This window comes from Erpetoichthys calabaricus, chromosome 14 (assembly GCF_900747795.2).
Source record: "Erpetoichthys calabaricus chromosome 14, fErpCal1.3, whole genome shotgun sequence".
Classification (NCBI taxonomy): domain Eukaryota; kingdom Metazoa; phylum Chordata; class Cladistia; order Polypteriformes; family Polypteridae; genus Erpetoichthys; species Erpetoichthys calabaricus.
Window position 1 is genome coordinate 13866096 of NC_041407.2, and position 19053 is coordinate 13885148.

At 36.8% G+C, this 19053-nt stretch overlaps 1 protein-coding gene across 6 annotated transcripts in view; it reads right to left on the reverse strand.

Annotated features, from left to right (window-relative positions):
* Positions 1 to 19053, reverse strand: part of sdk2b (sidekick cell adhesion molecule 2b) — a 419662-nt gene that overhangs the window by 50036 nt on the left and 350573 nt on the right. For all 6 annotated transcript variants that reach the window (XM_051936527.1, XM_051936529.1, XM_051936530.1 and 3 more), the window contains exons 23-31: positions 18903 to 19024; positions 18490 to 18599; positions 16585 to 16735; positions 15984 to 16221; positions 11311 to 11426; positions 10644 to 10833; positions 9862 to 9960; positions 4090 to 4284; positions 1309 to 1510 (exon numbers count right to left, since the gene is read on the reverse strand). In XM_051936527.1, the coding sequence (XP_051792487.1) occupies positions 1309 to 1510; positions 4090 to 4284; positions 9862 to 9960; positions 10644 to 10833; positions 11311 to 11426; positions 15984 to 16221; positions 16585 to 16735; positions 18490 to 18599; positions 18903 to 19024 (1423 nt within the window). The remainder of the gene's footprint in view (positions 1 to 1308; positions 1511 to 4089; positions 4285 to 9861; positions 9961 to 10643; positions 10834 to 11310; positions 11427 to 15983; positions 16222 to 16584; positions 16736 to 18489; positions 18600 to 18902; positions 19025 to 19053) is intronic.

Genomic DNA, 19053 nt, shown 5'->3' on the forward strand with positions numbered 1-19053 from the left:
TACCTGACCATCACACCTCTACAAGTTTGATCCCCTTTCAAAACAACAGACATTAATTTGGAGTTGCCCAGCAGGTACTGCTGTTGAACAAGAAGACCTGGCGTACAATCCTTGTTGCAGTTCATCCCAAAGGTGTTCAATATGGTGAAGGTCAGGGTCCTGCTCAGTCCTCTAGATTTCCTCGATATGTTTATGCGCATGGCTTTGTGTACAGGGAGAGTTATGCTGGAAAAGAAAAGGTACTTCCCCATACTATAGCCACAAAGTTGGAAGTGCACAATTGTCTAAAATGACTTTGTATGCTGTAGCATTACCAATGCCCGTCACTGGAACTAAATGGCCAAACCCAGAAGTAAAGCGCTCCAGACCATTGTGCCTCCTCCACCAAACTTTATAGTAGGTACTAGGCAGTCCAGAAGGTAGCATTCTCCTGGCATCCAACACACCCAGATTCTACTATCAGACGGCCAGATAGTGAAACGTGATTTATCACTTCAGAGAATGTGTTTTCAGTGCTCCACAGTCCAATGGGAGCCATGCTTTATTCCACTCCAGCCAATACATGTCATTGCACATAGTGATCTTAGGCTTGTGTACAACTGCTTTGCCATGTAAATTTAATTTAATGAAGCTCCTCATGCACAGTTCTTGTGCTGATTTTGCTTCTAAAAACAGTTTAAAATGCTGTTGGCGAGTGATTCCATGGACGATGGGCAATTTTTATGCTATGTGTTTCAGCACTCAGCAGCCCTGGTCTGTGAGTTTGCATGGTCTACCACTTCATGGCTGAACTGTTGTTGCTCCTCCACTCTTCCACTTCACAATAATATCACTTACAGTTGACAAGGTTAGACTTAGCAGAGCAGAAATGTCAAAATACTGACTTGTGACAAAGGTAGCATCCTACAACAATGCCATTTTTAAAGTCACTGAGCTCTTTAGTATGACCCATTATACTGCCAATGTAGATTGCATGGCTTTGGGGTTGATTTTATACACGTTAACAATGGATGTGGCTGAAAAACCTAAACTTAATCATTTGGAGCAGTATCCACATACTCTTGTCCATATACTCTAAGTTAAAAAGTAAAAAAAACTATGGTTAGTAAGATTACACAAACTGATCAATATAATGTGTTCAAGAAACTGGAAACAATTTAATTGTAATGACATTTAATACTTTTATTAAAATAAGACTTAATAAAAAATTTTTCCATCAGTGTTTATCATGTGCTGTATTCATTCATGCCATAAATCAAATATACAAACAAAACTGAAGTCATCTAAACAGGAAAGAAAAAACCTCACCTGTCCACAATGTAGGAGACGGCATCATGGCTGACAGATGCCGAGTGAACAGTCCAGTTGCTATCAGGCAGTTCTCTGAACTGAACTGTATAGTAACGAACTGGAGAGAGACCATCACTTCCAGGCTCCCATGACAGGAGAACATTGCGGGCTTGCACATCCTCTTGTCGGACTGATGGCCTGCTGGTAGGCTGAGGACGAGCTGGATCATAATCAGACAGAGTAGTTTTCAGCATTCATGACAACAAGCTACTACTTTTAAAATTCCCATTGATAAGTTTTAAGGATAGGAGTGGCTCAAAGAACTAAAAATGGAGCCAAGTAGTTAATTAGTCAAGTCAAGGGGCTTTATCGTCATATCATTTATACACAGTACTGCCTCATACAATGGCATGAAATAACATTCCCCAGAGATCTGTGGTGTAAAATATCCACAAACACAGGACAAGTACAAGACAGGTAAAGAGCTCTACTGTACTATAAATAGATTAATACATCAAAATAATACCTAATAATAAAAAACAACAATAGTAACAAGTATAACAAATGTTCTGCTCATAAATAAGCTACTAGGAGCAGATCTGAGGTTGGGGGGGGGGCAGCAGAGAGTTCAGAGTTCAGCCAGCCAAAGTCTAGAAGCTGCTGCAGAACCTGGAAGAACTGGTACGGGTGCTACAGTATTTTCTGCCAGATGGCAGTGGGAAAAAGAGGTGGGAGCGGCCCTTCATAATGCTTACTATAGGCTTTGTGCATGCAACATTTTATAAAGATGTCTTTATTGAAGGGAAGAGAGGTCCCAATGATCTTTTCTACTGTGTGCGCTATCCATTGTATTACCTTACGGTTAGAGACATTGCAGTTCCTAAACTAGACGGTGATGCAGCTGGTCAGAACACTCTCAATGCTGCCCATATAGAATGTAGTGAGAATGGGAGGAGGTAGGCTTGCCTTCTTCAGACGCTGAAGGAAGTGTAGACTGCTGAAACTTCTTGGCTATGGAGGTGGTGTTATTTGACCAAGTAAGGTCAGCTGCCAGCTGCATACCAAAGAATTTGGTTAATTTGGAATTAATGATGAATTTAGATAAGCAGTGAGATCTTCGGATTGGGATTAACGACCAAAATACAGTATAACTTGGTCCTTTGAATACAAGGACCATAAGGCAATAGGCATGACTAGTGGTTGTACATGAGCAGAAAGGTAGGTTCAAGGACTGGTGATACAAACACTGATGTGTTTGGCAGTCTATTATTTAGACATAAAAACTAAATCACATTAAGGTTTAATTTTAAGTGTAAGGACTGGAAAGATGTGGATTGTGTTGTTTAGATACTGTATGTCGTCTTATGGACATAAATGCATAGCGGTTGGAAACAAGGACTGGAAGCTTGTGCACCTTACTAGTTAACCACGGACAGGAAGAGTCTTTTAGACCTAGTAGTTTATATAGCAAACAGGAACACTAGACATTAAGGTCTAGTAGTGACATGGATAATAGTAAGACTTAATGCCTTTTGGTTATGAACAACCTAGCCATTGGAGATTTGGGTAAACATATATTAAAGACAAATGATTATGATAAAGACTGTTAAGCTGCATAACCTCTTGGTCAGACATGAGGATGAGCAGGTATGAAGACCTCATAATTAGAATAAATATTAGTAGGTCGTGCAACTTAAAGGTTAGATAGGAAGACATAAAGGTGCTGTAAGAATGTGTCCTGGATGTATAAAACACATTCTTAATATAAATACTGCCAGTAAAAATGTGTGCAGTTAGAAATGGAAACAAAGTGCTATGGTATTTGTTCAAATATGACTGAAGGCAATCCATGCAAAGTCCGCATTTGCAGACTGCTGTGTTATTTTGAGTTGATTGCCACATTTAGAGAAATTGTATATATATTTAAAGTGCTGCACTATACAAAGGAACACTCTATTTAGAGAAGATGCCACTAAGTCGAAGTGCTGCAATTTTTAAACATGACACCTTTGTGCACAGATTCCATTAATTCCTCTACTTATTTCTGAAACCGTTACTTCTACTCAAGGGCAGCCAGAGCCCATTCAAGCAGCAATAGGTTCAAGACATGACTAAGCCAGGCCAAAATATCAAACCATTTCCGATCCACTCACTCAAATGGAAACAATTTAGTATACTGTATTACCTATTAATTAAACTTATACAGTAGATATGGACCAGGGGCAGAAATGAGGAGGCAAAGTAGGAAAGTATTTCATGATGTTTTTTTCTGGTTGTAAATAAGATGTAATATAAAACTTTTGATTTCTAAAAATGGATGGTGTTCTTCTAAAAAATGCATTTTAAGTAAGTATGAAATCATCAATTCGTCTGAATAGCAACATACTAACAGACCACTTTATATGTACTGTAATTCTTTTAAATAAAGGATTGATATTAGTTTTTACAATCTTTTCTGAACTACATATTGAATTGTTGTATAAATGTAACCACTCTAAATAGCACAGCACACCCTGTACAAAAGACTGCCATTTCCATATTTGAATAAACTACTCTCTTTTAAAGAACATAATAGCAAACATTGCTTTTGGGACAGGAAATTTTTGCGAGATTATGCTATGCACTACAAGACTAGCTTGGTGCTGCCTAGTGTTGTGAGATAAGTACTGGGAGACAGTGCTGCCTAGTGGTTAGAGATGAAGACAGGGAGAGAAGCAGAGCATTTATGGAACAGTGGGGCTTAGTGGTTTGGCATGCCTCATTTGAGGCAGCAAATGCTAGCAGTAAAAGACAACCTACCTCTCTTCTCTGTGGTGACGACTAGGGCCTCTGCAGCTTCTCCCCAGCCTTTGCGAGTCTGTGCTGTGATACGAAATACGTAGACAGATTCGGGTTTTAGTCCAAGTGCTGTATACTGACGTGCACTTGGGTTCAATACATCCACAGTTGCTGTATTGCTGTTTGTTGAATTCAGCCGGTAAGTGATTTGGTATGCTAAATGTAAGAACAGAAAAACAAAAAGAAATTAAGAAAAATATTTGCAATCAAGTTTCATACAGTACCTTTCAGTGATGACACTTTCAAAAGACATCAGACAGTAAAATTGGGATCGGTAACATTTTCAGTTTTACTCTGAATAATGCTTTTTAAAGTGAACCATATATTTGAACTTTTAATTCATAATTGTCAAAATCACATTGTCATTTAATATGTCACATACTGTACAAAGCAATTCAGAAAAGTTTTTTAAATATTGTGCTCTTCATCGAGAATGTTAGCATAAAATTTAGTAACAATTTACCAAAAAGGTTACCTATTGTGAACCTATCAGCCAGTTACTACTGGCAACCAACCTCAACAAACGCTTGGTTTGGTCTTTTTAAGACTTACAAAGCACCAATGACAGCACTTTAGAATAAGGGCTATGCTTGTTTTATGTAATTAGTGACTTATAGATGCACTACAGCTGGCATCTTAAAACCTCTTTTCTAAAGTGTTACCCAAATTTGTTTACTACCAATCAACAGAAATAGGGTAATTCATTTATGCATAGTAAGGAGTTCTATCACATTGCATAGTTTAAAGCATCAAGGGTAAGGTTCACAATTAAATTATCACTTTATGTTGAGTCTTTTGTGTCATGCAACATCCTCAAGCATTTTATAAATCAGCCCACATATCACTATCAAAATTAACAAGGTCCGATTTGTTGTCTTTTGTACAATATGTACAGATGATCACCATGTTTAATATCACTGATTGATTCATTTTGCAAAACTGTTTGTTCTGATATAGATTACCAAATTTAGAGCACTCATGTTCTGTAGACACCTTTAAATGGGGCAATTTAGACCAACTTAACCTAAATAGAAGGTGAGCACCGCATCTGACAAAACTTTTAAAAACATAGGGAGAATGTACAACGTCCACACACATTTGTCCGAGTCAGGGTTTGAATCTTGAAAGATTCGGCAGTGTTAACCTACTGCACTATCAACATGCTGGTCTCGGTTTGAGCTGTGATTTGCCAGTCTACGAGCAGTGCCATGACTAGACCTTTACCGGACTGCTCCCTAATCTCTGAGCAGCACCTTCAAGTATAATCGGATAGACCAGGGAGGACAGTAGGTGCTTGGCAGGCAAAGCAATTAATCCTTGTTTTCATTTATTGCAATAAATTGCAAAACTTGCCCCTGGGGGATACTGAAGGAGGACAGGTAACATAGCTTATTGTGAACTACTCTTTTATATGTGACTGCTGGAGTGCAGCCAGTTTGCTGTTACATCTGTCTATGTTAAAAAAGAACAGCTACTTTAGAGGGTGTTATGGTAGCTGAGTAACCGACTCCCCAGCAGTCTTCTTGACAAAAAATAAACAAAATAATTTTACTCCCCCATAACATAATGTTAGTAACATTTAATTCTCTCTCTCTGTTGTGAAAAACACCCTCCATTTTCACATAAGGTCAGCTAAAGATGAAAGGCACATTAGTCTGTAGACTACTTCTAATACTATTATTGCAATAGGTTATTTAAGATGAAGAATGCAAAAAATAATTGAGCAAGACTGTGTGTGCATTACACACTGTATGTCAGCCACCAAACCATTGTATCCATATGTGATTCAACAGGTGCGGCAACATTTCAATATACGGTAGCTGTGCCTAAATATGACTTATTTGCTATGCAGCACTCCTAATCACATACTATGGAACATCACATTCTTGGTTAGCAGTTTTAGAGTTTTATTTTCCTTGTAAAAAAAGGATTAAAAAGAAAACCTACAACTAGCACAGAGAGTAAATAAGAAACTTGAAAATCATACATTTTATGATCATAATAGACTAGCAATACCTCGTGCATCATAATAGAATTAAAGAAAATAAAAATAGGAAGTAAAAACAACTGTAACTGTAGGTAAGTGGGAGCTACTAGAAATGTGCCGTCTAAGTCTCTAATGACTGATGAGGAATTATCTGCTTTATACTAAAACATCAAGCATTACACCTTTTGCGGCTTGTTTTTTCTTTCCACAAACAAAATTGCCTAATTGGGTGCAGTGTATGTTTTTATTTAAACAATTCTGTATGCTTAGAGAGGTTTCATTTGTGCTTTTTTCACATTCTATATGAAGCAGTTATATTAGACAAAATATTATTCAAAATTGCAAAAGGAAAGCAATGCAGAACTAATTGACTGCCCTGTGTAGAGATGTAAGTGATTTGCTGGCAGACACTGTTCACTACCTCCTTCATTCAGGGATCTATCACTGACTGAACACTGTCCTCCTGTCAGCGACATCTGTAATAATCTACCTTAAACACTGAGTTCCCATTTAAAAAAAATTGAGCTAACAGGGTAAGAGAGTGTGCCAGACTGCAAAACAGTAAATCGGTATTCCAGCAATAAAGGCAGGATGTAAAATATAATCAAACACAGATGATTCACAACTTTAACTGGACCTTATCATTGTATACAAAAAGATCTACATGTTCACTGAGAGAAAGTATAAACAACATACCTTGCTCTTGAAATAATGAATGCTACTGCCTTTGAGTGAGTCGTTTCTTTTTTGTACTCAGCTTTGCTAATGAATGGCCACGGATGCTCTGAAGCACACATAAAAATGTCAGGAATCTGCCTCATTTGTATGTTGTATCAGAGCTCTCTCTCTCTGGTTCAGTACTATTCATGACTAGAGTTTTATCAAGAAACTGATACAGATTGCACGAAACTAATGCAGTCTGTTTTATTGTCTTTCATTTCAAATTTATATCATATAATTAAATAATTAACCTTAAATGTGACAGATAAATCGGATTGAATGACAGATGTTCTGTATTTGTGTCTAAAATAAGTGATACAGGATACACGTATAGCAAGGCTCTTAAAGCTTCATCACACTGCATTATGCTTTTCTACATTTGCTTTGACAGACAGGTTCTGATTTCAATTTTAATTGACTCTTACCCAAACAAAATCTGTCATAATGTAAATTTTAACTTTAAAACATGAACAGTCAATGTGGTGTAATGTTTAAGAAAAAGGACTTCAAGCTACAATCACTTTTGCCCCAAAACAGCTTAAATTCTTGGAGGCATGAATTCAACAAAGTTCTGGAAAGAGTCCTTAGGGATTTTGAGCCAGCATCACACAGTTCCTGCAGATACTTAGACTTTACATTAATGCTACTAACCTGATTCCAATGGTGCTCTATTTGATTGCATTATGATGTCAACTACAGTCATCAGCATGTTTGTGGAACCAGGCTAAGATGATGTAGACTTCATGTATAGTACATTGTTTTAATGAAAGCATGCATCTGAAGAAAGTGGACAGTAGCCTAAAGAGGTGGTCAGCAACATTACTAAATTATGTTGTGGCATCCAAATTAAGCTCATTTGATATTAAAACTCCTACTATGTGACAAGGAAGCATTCCCCACACAAAACAGGATCAAGCTATGGATTCTTGCTATTTGCACTAACATCTGACCCTGTCATCTGCTTATTACAGCCAAAAATGACATTTAAGTGACATTTTTGCAGTCTTCAGTAGATCAGTTTTTGTGAGGCCCATCATGCCGTCATCTTTTATTTCTCAACTGACAGTATTTGTGGGCTTTCTGTTTGCATGAACTAGCCTGTCTGTTCTCCTGTGACTAGCCTCATGAACATGGCTTTTTTCCAGCCATAGAATGTCTGGTCATTGGATGTTTCTTGGTTTATCACATCTTTCTCTGTAAACTCAAGAGACTTTAGTACATAAAACTAATAGGCAGTCTGATATGATGGAACCACCAGTTCTGGTCCTAACAATCACACCACAGTCACTTTGGTCTTGAGACTTTCCCATTCTAACATTTGTCTGAGCAACAACTAATAACTTTTTGCCATGACTGTTCGCTGTATGGAGTTGCTGCAACATGACTGGCTGTCTGGAGAATCAGATTATATATGTTACCATGTAGGTGGACATGTTTGTCTTAGATAAGGTTTTTTTTCCCAACAATGTATAATAATTTCTCAACTGAGCAAAGTGTCACATACTGTACATTCCAGCTGTGGTGAAGAAATGAACCACTGTTGGTGTCTGTAAAATACCCAAAGTCAAAGAGAATTTGACATCTTGAACCTAGCAGTTTAAAATGATCATTTTACTCTGTTCCGATTAATCGGCGGCACATATATGATTGCCTTCATACAGTACAAAGGACTAAGGCCAATCTCTTGATCCCATTAATGGTTAGCAGTGTTCTCTTGATTGGTTGTATATAATATGCCTTGCCTTTAAATCCAAAGTCTTATCATCACCCTTGGGACTTCTATAATAAAAATAACTGATAAATAATTGAATTAAAAAAATAAGTGATAAGACTCGTAGCATTTAACTTTCTCTTCCACATTGCATACTGAAATGTACATTCTTACAGTACACAGAAGTTCAGAGGAAAATATTTAATTAATGTTCATATCAATATTAAATAGCGTGATAATAAAATTGAGGGATTCAAATTTCACAGACATACACTACATATTTAATGCTGTAGTAATAACTGTGCAACTAAATATTGGGGTTTGTTTGATGCTTATGGACATTATGGCCTAATGAAATCCTGAACAATCACATGTTTACCTTTTTGGCACCTTTACCTTCATTTACTTTGACTATACAGTATATGACCCCAGGAGAGACAGCAGGTAAAAAGTAAGAACGGTTTTGAAAATTTTTTGGCATTAGTGCCTAATGAGTTCTTTGTATTTTATTTTTTTGTCTGAAGATATTGGATTGTGGAGTACCATGCAGGAGATCAATTTAACACTCCTAACAGTGTAAGTATTGATGGGAATACCAGGCTGCCATCCACACCTCTACTATAAGTAGTAAAAAAAAACATTTTGTAAACCACTTTTGCTGACATCTGTTGGATAAAATTGGTATTGCAAGAGTGCTACTCAAAAAGGAAACTTCAATAAGGAACATTACTATTATTCTTTACTAATCAGAATGATTTGGGTGATGATCGTGGTGTTTTTTGATCTTGATGGAATTGTACAAGCTGAGTTTGTACTCAGGAACACTAAGGTGAATTCTAAATATTACAAAGGCTTATTAGAGTGTCTAGGAAATGATATGAGAAAAGGGTAAACAGCTTCATCCTCCATCGTGACAATGCTCCGTTTCAAACATTGGTTCTGATACAGCAATTTCTGACATTCACAAAAGAGGACATCTAGAACTGCTTCAGAAAGTGGTAAGAACAATGGGATAAGTGTGTTCAAAGCGAGGGGGAGTATTTTGAGGGGGATTAATGGCAATGTGTCTTTTACTGTAATAATGTTTTTTTTTTTTTAATTTAAACATTCACCATATTTTTTGATCACACCTCGCATATGTATTATAACATTTTTTAGTGACAGCTTTTATAACACACGCTTATTCTGATTTGGGCATCTTTTTTCCCCCCAGGAGAATGTACATTTTAACAGGGAGGCAATGTCTTCCTCCACTTGATATATTGTAAATCCACAGATAGGTTTAAAATGCTTTTGGAAAATTTTATGTACTCACCAAGAATAATCCCATTGGGTTGGGCTGGTGATTGCCAGATGAGCCTCACAGAGTTGGTTCGTACTTCAGGAAAGAGGATTCCCACTGGGGGGCCTGGCACTACAAGGGGGGTGTAAATGTTACATTAACAACAGGGAAACATTACTTCTACAGATTTGAAAAATTCCAACCCATCTTGATTTGTCTGAGCTACCAGTCACATTCAGATGATGCAGATGTAGGGCGATGCTGTTTCTCTGAGTTTCCAGAGTGTTTCTTACAGAACCTTGGCATTAGCATCAGGTCACATAAGACACTGTTAAAGTGTACCCATATACATTATATATAGGTAGCAAATGATAGGATTTAGGACAAAGCTACAGATCACATAGCCAAAGAATAAAGCATGCTAATTGACAAGTATTTTCTGGTCTATTATGCTTCATGCAGTTCTTTTTTTACATAACTGAAATCAGTCAGTTTTACCCTTCCATTCTGCTTCAATCTAAATGGTTCCTTTAGTTAAAGGATTATTACTCAGGGAAAGACAGCCACTAGATCCAATCACCTAGGCACCATTCCCTACGTAAAAGCAGTATACTGCCAGTGCCACCTATCTGAATTGACAGCATCCATCCATATTCTGTCCCATATCATTACTTTAGCACGGCTCCTTGAACTTACAGTCAAAACCGAATAGTGTTGCCCATACATCCAATCTGCCCTATTATGCCAAAAAGATTTTTATATTACAACCTTATTCATCTGATTCATTAAATGTCCAATAGAATTCTGTTGCTTACCATCATCCAGGGTCCGTTCTAGGATGGGAGGGGTGCTGGGAACTCCATCACCAATGCGAGTAAAAGCTAACACCTGAATCTCGTAGAGTACATACTTCCCCAAATCCCTGAGCAGCACACTATGTGTAGAGTTCCCTTCAACCATCCAGAACTGAAGAGGCGAATCAGAGTCCTTTTCTCTGTACACCACCTGAAAGGATAGATTTGTCTGTTTGCAGCCAAAGGTCCATACTGCAGTTTAAATTTCACAATTAGACCATACTAAATATATCAATAAATTAACAGGAATTAAAGATTCTACTAGATAATGTTCTAACAGAAAAAGACAATGCTCAGGGACTAGATGTACAATTCCATTCTGAAAAGTGGATTTTCATGAGATATATTTTTATGTTTATATAATATAAAATGTGTCTTAAAAATAAAAAAAATACAATTAAATGGTTTTCTTATTTGTATACAGAGTGCCCTGGCAGTTTATGGGTCTCACTAAAATTCGTACAATAAGTCAGTGGCTGAGACTTAAAAGTCAGTCTGTTGGTTTACAAGGCAACTCCACTGAAGAGCTCTCTCTCAAACATGCTGTTCTTAATACTTCAAGTCTGAATCATGATCTCAGAAATTACAAAAGTGAAGACAGGACACAAGCATGACATGCTCCCATTACCTTGTATCCTAGAATTAATCCATTCCTGTCAGGCTCAGGAACCTCAAACCATCGTACCAGAATACTGCTAGATGTTGTAGCAAAGGCAGACACATTGGTTGGACCAGAAGAGGGAACTGGCATGGAAAGTAAAAATTAGGAAAAAATTTCTAAACACATACTCTAATAAGCAATATACAGTATGCTGAATGGAACTTTAGCTATAAATATTTGGAAAGGTTTGCTATTGGAAATCCTTTGCAAAAAACAGATAGGCATCCCATTAGTGATTAGTTCCTGAACAACTAATACCTGGATTGACCACAGGTCGCCACAAATATTTGTAGGTTTTGAGAAAATGGATTAATACATATTAGTCAAAGAAAAACAATAATGATCAACAATAAATATGGGTCTAATTGGCACACATTTAAAGTGGGGTATGCACATATTAACACACTCACTGGACACATTATTAGGTTCACCTATCAGATAATTCATATGACTTCATTTTACATCAAGAGAATTTTTAATTCATTATGACATGGGTTCAGTGTGACGTTCAGTGGGGAGCAGGGAGCATCTACTAGAGGTTTTGGTCCACAATGACTCAATATCACACAATTTACAAAGATTTCTCAGTCACATATTCATACTGCAAATAGTTTCTTCCACCTTATACCAACTGGCCTCTACTGTATTGAGATCTGGGGGATGTGCAGGCCATTGAGTTGAACGGAGTCATGCTTTGTGAAGTGGTGCAATATCCTGCTGGAAGTGTCCATTTGAAAATGGTTATGTAAGCATAAAGGGATGCACATGATCAGCAGCAATTTCTGAGACTTTAGTGTGCCATTGTCTCACAAGGGCAGCTTAAGTCACTTAGAGGTTATATTCATTCTAATATTGTGGCAAAGCAATAACAACTAAAACTTCGTCTTATATGATATATACAGTATACTGTGTTGTAACCACATGGCTAACTATATTATACATGGTGAATAGCAAGAAATACTACAATATAACTTATTGACACAAAAACAATACCACATATAGTGTGATGGTTTACATGCTTGACTTTCAATAAAGAAAATCTGAGTCTGACTTCATTATATTTAACTTTTTATTATTTTGTTTATACTGTTTTGGGAATATTTATTGCAATTTGAGGTTCTTTGCACCAAAACCAAGAAAATATAATATATAATTTGTAATTCCATTTCTAACCTGGACAATTCTGGATAACTCACACTCACACACACACACCAAATACACTAAACAGCTACCATATAATAAAACACTAAGGTCTGTGTGTGTCCAGTCCCTGTGAGCAATCTGACTGGTCAGTTTGGCTTTGGTGAAGTGATTGAAAGAGGTAGTGTGAATGTGTGACACACAAGGAGGAGTAAAGACGTAACAACCACGCTAGCAGTCAACTTCAAAAATAGAAAGTATAAAAGTATACAAGTGGCAAGCAAGGCACACAGAGTTCAGAGTTTGGACACCCAAAGAACAGAAGCAGTTGCAGAACCTGGCAGAATTGGTTAAGGTGTTTCAATGCCTTCTGCTAAATGGAAGTGGGACAAAGAGACTGTGGGCGGAGGGGGATTGGTTCTTTACAATGCTAGACTATGCAGATGCATCACTTTATAAAGATGTCTTTAATTGAGGGCAGAGAGGTCTCAATAATCTTTTCTGTTGTAGTACCTTATGGTCAGAGACACTGCAGTTCCTTAACCAGACAGTGATGAGTTCAAAATGTTATGTTGTATAAACCTTATTATCTGAAACTATGCAGAAAAGTCAGGATCTGAGTTGCATTATTAAGTTAATTAACCAGTGGCTGTGGAAATTACAACATGTTAACAACTCAAAAGAAAAACTCGACTGCAAGGGCTGATCTACCATAGGTGTGTTATAGCTGTGGGTCCAGAGGCCTGTGATGACGAGGGACCTTTTCACCAAAAAACAAGTTGGAAATGACTAGGGAAGATGTCCCCCCTCCTGCTAGATGAAATGGTGCTAAATATTTAAGGAGAAAACCCCTCTGCCCCTCACTTAATGAATGAATTGAGTATCTGTGCTGAAATCAAACGTGAGAAATACCACAATGCATTAAATGACCTGGTGTCTGCCTGCTACATTGTTAAAAGTATGATCAAATATTTATTAGTTAAGTCACCCAGAGGCCTGTGAGGCTTTTAATCAGGCCTTGCTTGACCGCAAACAAAAAAGAAGTTAGTCAGACACTAGGTGTCAAATTATACATGAAGCAAGGTTCAAATATTAATATTAAAAATGAATGTTTGTACTTTACATGCCTTTTTATGTTTCACTAATTGTATTTTGGATTTTTTGCTCTTAGTGTTTCTGCAAAGCATTGCACCCTTCCTACAAAACTGATACTTCAAAGCACAGCCCTTCACAAAAGCAGGTGCATGGAAAGTGATGTGATAAAACGAAAAAAATGGAACAGGAATGCGTCACATGCCTATAAAACGTATATGAAACCCAGACAAAATCCCTCTTGATTATTAAAGCACAATAAATGTACTTATTATTTTATGTTCCCCCTCTGTTATATGGATTTGTGGTTCCAGAAGACAAAGTAACTATCCATCTCTCTCTTGTATTAACCGGGATACAGTGAACCCATTCATGCTTGCACTGTAAGGATTTTTAAGAATCCTACTTCCTACTCATTATAAGATTTTATTTAGCAAAGTATTTTGTTCACAGCAACTAAAGCAAATCATAAGCAGCTCAGGCTAATGTTTAATAATAAAAAAAAAAAATTTGTGGAAGGAAGATCACGTTCAGCCCCAATACGGTAAGTTTGTACCACAGGGCACAGGTCGAGTGTTGCGGTCAGGAACCAGCATTCAGGGAATAGTATACAGGATTAAACTAAACAGAGTCCTTTTATCCCCTTTTACAGATTAGACATTACAACAGCTCTGTACAAAGGCAATTTTAAAGCTGTTATAAAAATATGAGGAAAAATCAGAAATATGGCAATTATTTTTCATTATAATGAGAAAGGAAACCTGCTTTTATTTGCTACAATGGATGATTCACTTTAGTATAAAGCAACAGAACAGAATCAGGAGCAGAACAATAATTTTACTGTGCTGGAGAAATGTTTCAAATCTGTTCTTAGTACACCTGTCGATCAAAAAGCAGAGTAGTGGTTTAGAAAAACCTGTCCATTTGAACAAGAACTTTTTTCAAATAGATGTGACCTTATATTTGATTAGTGACATTCAATATAACAGCCCTAGCAGACCCCAATATCTAGCACGAAAACAATTAACACGTCATCAATGTTTCCCATACACCTCAGTTTAAAATAATACTGACAAAAAATAACATTGCTGTTTGAAACAATATTTTCAAATTTGTCTATGAGGATTTGCCTCACATCAAAACCTGCAAATGCATGCCCATGTGCATTTCAATGAAGAATTTTTCACACAGATTTGCACTTTTCAATTACTTTAATGTAAATAACCTAACATGAGTAAATAACTAAATGTGAATAATTTAATGCCAATAAAGTAACTATTAACAGTCACTCACCATCTGTGGATGACAGTGAAAATTACACTTGCTTACAGTGGAGCCAAGCAAAAAGATTTGAAATGGGCAAGAAAACACAAGCTGAAATAATTTTATTGCTCTTTCAATAGTAGTTTCTAAAAGGTAAAAGTAACCAACTGGAAATGCTGCTCATACTTTAATATAAGCTAACCCATGTGACCAGGTCAAGTACTTATTTAAAAAAGAAAGAATTCAATTTGTATAAAGAAATTCGTTTTTCATTGAAAGGAAAAAAACAGAAATCTAAACATATGGATATGTAATTCTGTGATGTTGTGCAACAACTAGGTCTCCATGACTGTATGTTTCATTATTATGTGTGATTTGTACTTATATTATGTTTGTTATATTTCATCTTGCCATTGAATAAATTGTGCATGTTGTTGGAACATAAGTTGGTGGTACTGACCTCTAATTATAAATTACCCATGTTGAAATTTCTCATTAATGCGATTTCATATTGATTAATTCAACAGTAAAATACTGAACATATTAGTGTGTGCCTTTCTCCGTATTAATGTTTCACTTAGGCAACTTGTGCTCTGTCTGAGGTTTTGTTCATTGGAAGACTAACATACTTATGCAATGGAGTAATTAGCATGAAAGTGAATGAAAACATACATACAAGTCTGCATCAAATACAACAGTTCTTTTCATTTGCTTTTTAAAACTTTTTAATAGTTCACTTGTAACTTTATTCTTTCTACTGAAAGAGTTCTTAACAGGCACAACCAGTGTAAAATATTTTCCTGCATTGAATTTTGAACTGACTTCTCTGATTTTTAACATTGATGAGCAAAACTCAACCATAAGTATTGTGATATTGTAGAGATTGTCTGTATCTAGTTGTCTATCAATTTAGATAGATATATACACACGCATGCATTCATATACACACACTCAGTGCCTTCCAAAATCTAAAAAAGTGAGAGGAAATATCTATGAAACATTTATTGCCATTTAGCTTCTTAAAGTTAGGAAAAATCTATTAAGTCATTACTATATTCATACACAGTGTGGTGCCTCCTCATTTTACATTCCTTGTGTTAAGTTCTCTGAAATTTGATACACTCTTAATAGATAATTATCCTCACCAGACTCTCGTGTCCTGCCTCGGACTGGTGGGCTCCATGGTCCTGCTCCAATGCCATTGACTGCTTGAACCCGTACCTCATATTCTGCCCACTCTTCTAGATCCTCAATAGTAAACTCTCTCTCCAGCCGATCTGGGACCATATGGGTCAGTGCTCGGTTCTCTGATCCAGTTCTTGCATATTGTACCCTATAGCCTACAAACTCAGGGTTTCCATTGTACTCCCACTCTGGCAGAGGCTGCAAGGACAACAAAGTGGTGAATAACTCTGAACTGATAAGCACCTCAGTATCTGCCACCTTATAGAACAGAAAACACAAGAGAGCCAATAAATGTCAAATTATCAGAACCTGTAACTTTGCTGATGCATTTAAGTACTTTCAGGTTGTTTTTCTTTATCAATTTTTTTGTTGAATCAAAAAGTACCCTCAATTTCTTCAAGCAGAAAGATTTGCAATTATTCCTATTTTGTTCAAATAGAACTGAAACAATAGGAACATGAGAATTAACTTAGATCTTGGTACTTTTGTTTTTATTAAGTGTAATTAAAGGCCTCCAGATTTAAGCTTTAAGATTCTGTACTACAGTGCAAAGTTTCTCACCACCCATCTCAGCCACAGACTGGTCTCACTGGCAGTGCGCAGTGTCACATTGGTGGGTGCCACATCTGGAGGAGCCTGCAGCGTCTGTATTTTTCGGGAAGGTTGACTGGGAGGGCTGGTCCCCACAATATTCACCTGGCGCATGCGAAACCTTTTGAAAGAAAGGTGTACATGAGCAAAAATGGCATTGTTCATAAACACTCATTAGAGCACTTTTTGTAAGCATGGGATACATAAGAAAATCTTTAGGTATTTAAAACAAATATATATTTTAACTTGAAAAGCTGCAATCATCCTGAAGAAACGAATAAAACATAAAATTACCAGGCATATTAGTGAAGGACAAAGTCATGTTAGTCCATAAATCATAAATGTTTAAGATATATTTCTAACATTTTAAAATGAAAGACCTCACATTGTTTTCTGTATCCTAAATTTCACTTATCACTATATCATCTGTGATAAGACTGCCAGCCTGAAAGTGGGGTGCTGTGGCTGAGGTATTGGGCTGAGACAACAGAGTGACAGTGTTAGCAAAGGCCAGTTTCAAAGCAGAAGCCCTAACTGGTAACTAAATGCAAGTGTGGGTAAACAATCAACTGGGAGTGATATGCCAAGTCTGTTTAAATGGTACCCCCATCACATATCATTATTATTTGTCATTTTTTGATGTTCACCCTGGTATACATGTGAAGGTCAATAGATGTAAGTAGTAACTGAGCATAAAATATGAACAATGGGAGCCAATACAGCACTTCATATTTGTCCTTGTGCTCAGCAAGATATTAAAAGTCTACTGTGCATCTTTTATTCCAGGTCTTTGTTAATATATCAGTTAGCCATGCAGATGTATTTTGGCCTGAGTAGAGGGAGAACAATGCTTTATTTGACATTTTTCTCCATTCATTTCTTTTGTAGTCACATGTTGCTATTACAGTACCAGTGGCAGAAGGATAAAATACTCTATCACCATATTATCCTTAAGCTCAAAGGTAGCCAGGAGGGAGGTCAATGAGGACAGCACTCGGACATTCAGACATTGCCCTAGTAGTGTAAAGATAATAGGCTCATTTGTTGTAACTGCCCTTTTGCTTCATAAAGTGCAAAATAGGGGCAAGACTGTGTTTGTTATGAGAGTAATCAGAATGCCACATTTTTTTCTTGTCAAGAATGATTTATAATTGGCTTCACCTAGATGTATATACCATGCTATACGGTATACCCCTTATCCAATGTTAATTTATTATTAACTCAATGTCAGAAAATATTTTTAAAGATGTATATGTTTCAGAATTTGTAAAAACGCTTCTTATTTTCTTGTCCACAAAGATGCAACTGAAAAGGCAGATTTCACATTTTCTTGTGTAAACATGACAACATAAACACCTTAAACCTTATTAAGATACTACACTACCACATATCCTTTTCGCCTTCACAGTCAATTAATGGATGAGAAATGCTGTGACATATCCATGCCCTGTGATGACAGCAAAAAGTATTAAAGTGTCAAAAATTGTGGCAGAATTCATTTTGTTTTGTAGGAATACTTTGAAAAACCTTTCTTCAGATTAATAAAATATATTACCTAGAAACCTCTTTTGCAACTTCAGTTAGTTTTTAACTTTTTTCACAGGAGAGTATTTTTAAAAATTCAGGTCCACATGCTGCACATAACATACTTGGTTTTGGGTCAGCGTCAATACAATAAATATTTCAGCAAGGAAGAAAACCTCAACTGGCTACTTGGGTATCATCAGTAGGGCTGTGTGTCCAGTGGGAATAGGATGGCAGATATGGGCAGCCTGCATATATACACTATAGGTTTGCCTTCATTCTGCTTTTACAAGTCTTCATCTCAGTGTGTAGTTTATGATAACTTGATTTCACAGAAATGGATTTGCTAACCTGTAGAAAGTGTATGGATTAAGGTTAGGAACCTCAAGGGAACGGGCATCAGGCTCATTAGGCAGCTGATGGACCAGGACCCATTCTTCATTTTCACCAATCACACCAACCTACAGAAGAAGAAAAAATGAGGAGAACAAGAAATATAAAATGCAAAATAAATGGGACACATAAGATCAAAAGTAATTAACAACATGGTAAGATATCCAAGCAGGCTGATGGTATGTTGGGATTAGGTGTAGGTAAAACACATGAATAAAGAAGCTATAAGCTACTATAGTTTAGGTGTGTCATTGATTGTAAATGTACCTTACACATTTGGGGGAAGACAGAGGTTCCAGATTTTGTGGATGCAGTGAACTAACTACAAAAAGAGAGTGATACTTAGTAAGACAAAAGAATAGTGCCCTCACCTGAGCTTCTATCTGCCACCTGGAGATAGACGTTTTGCCATCATACCCAGGCCTAAACTGCAAGGTGACAGAGCGGGGACCAATGTTGGAAATGGCAATATTCGTTGGAGGACCAGGGAGCTCTGAGATGGAACAAATAATAAATAAAGGA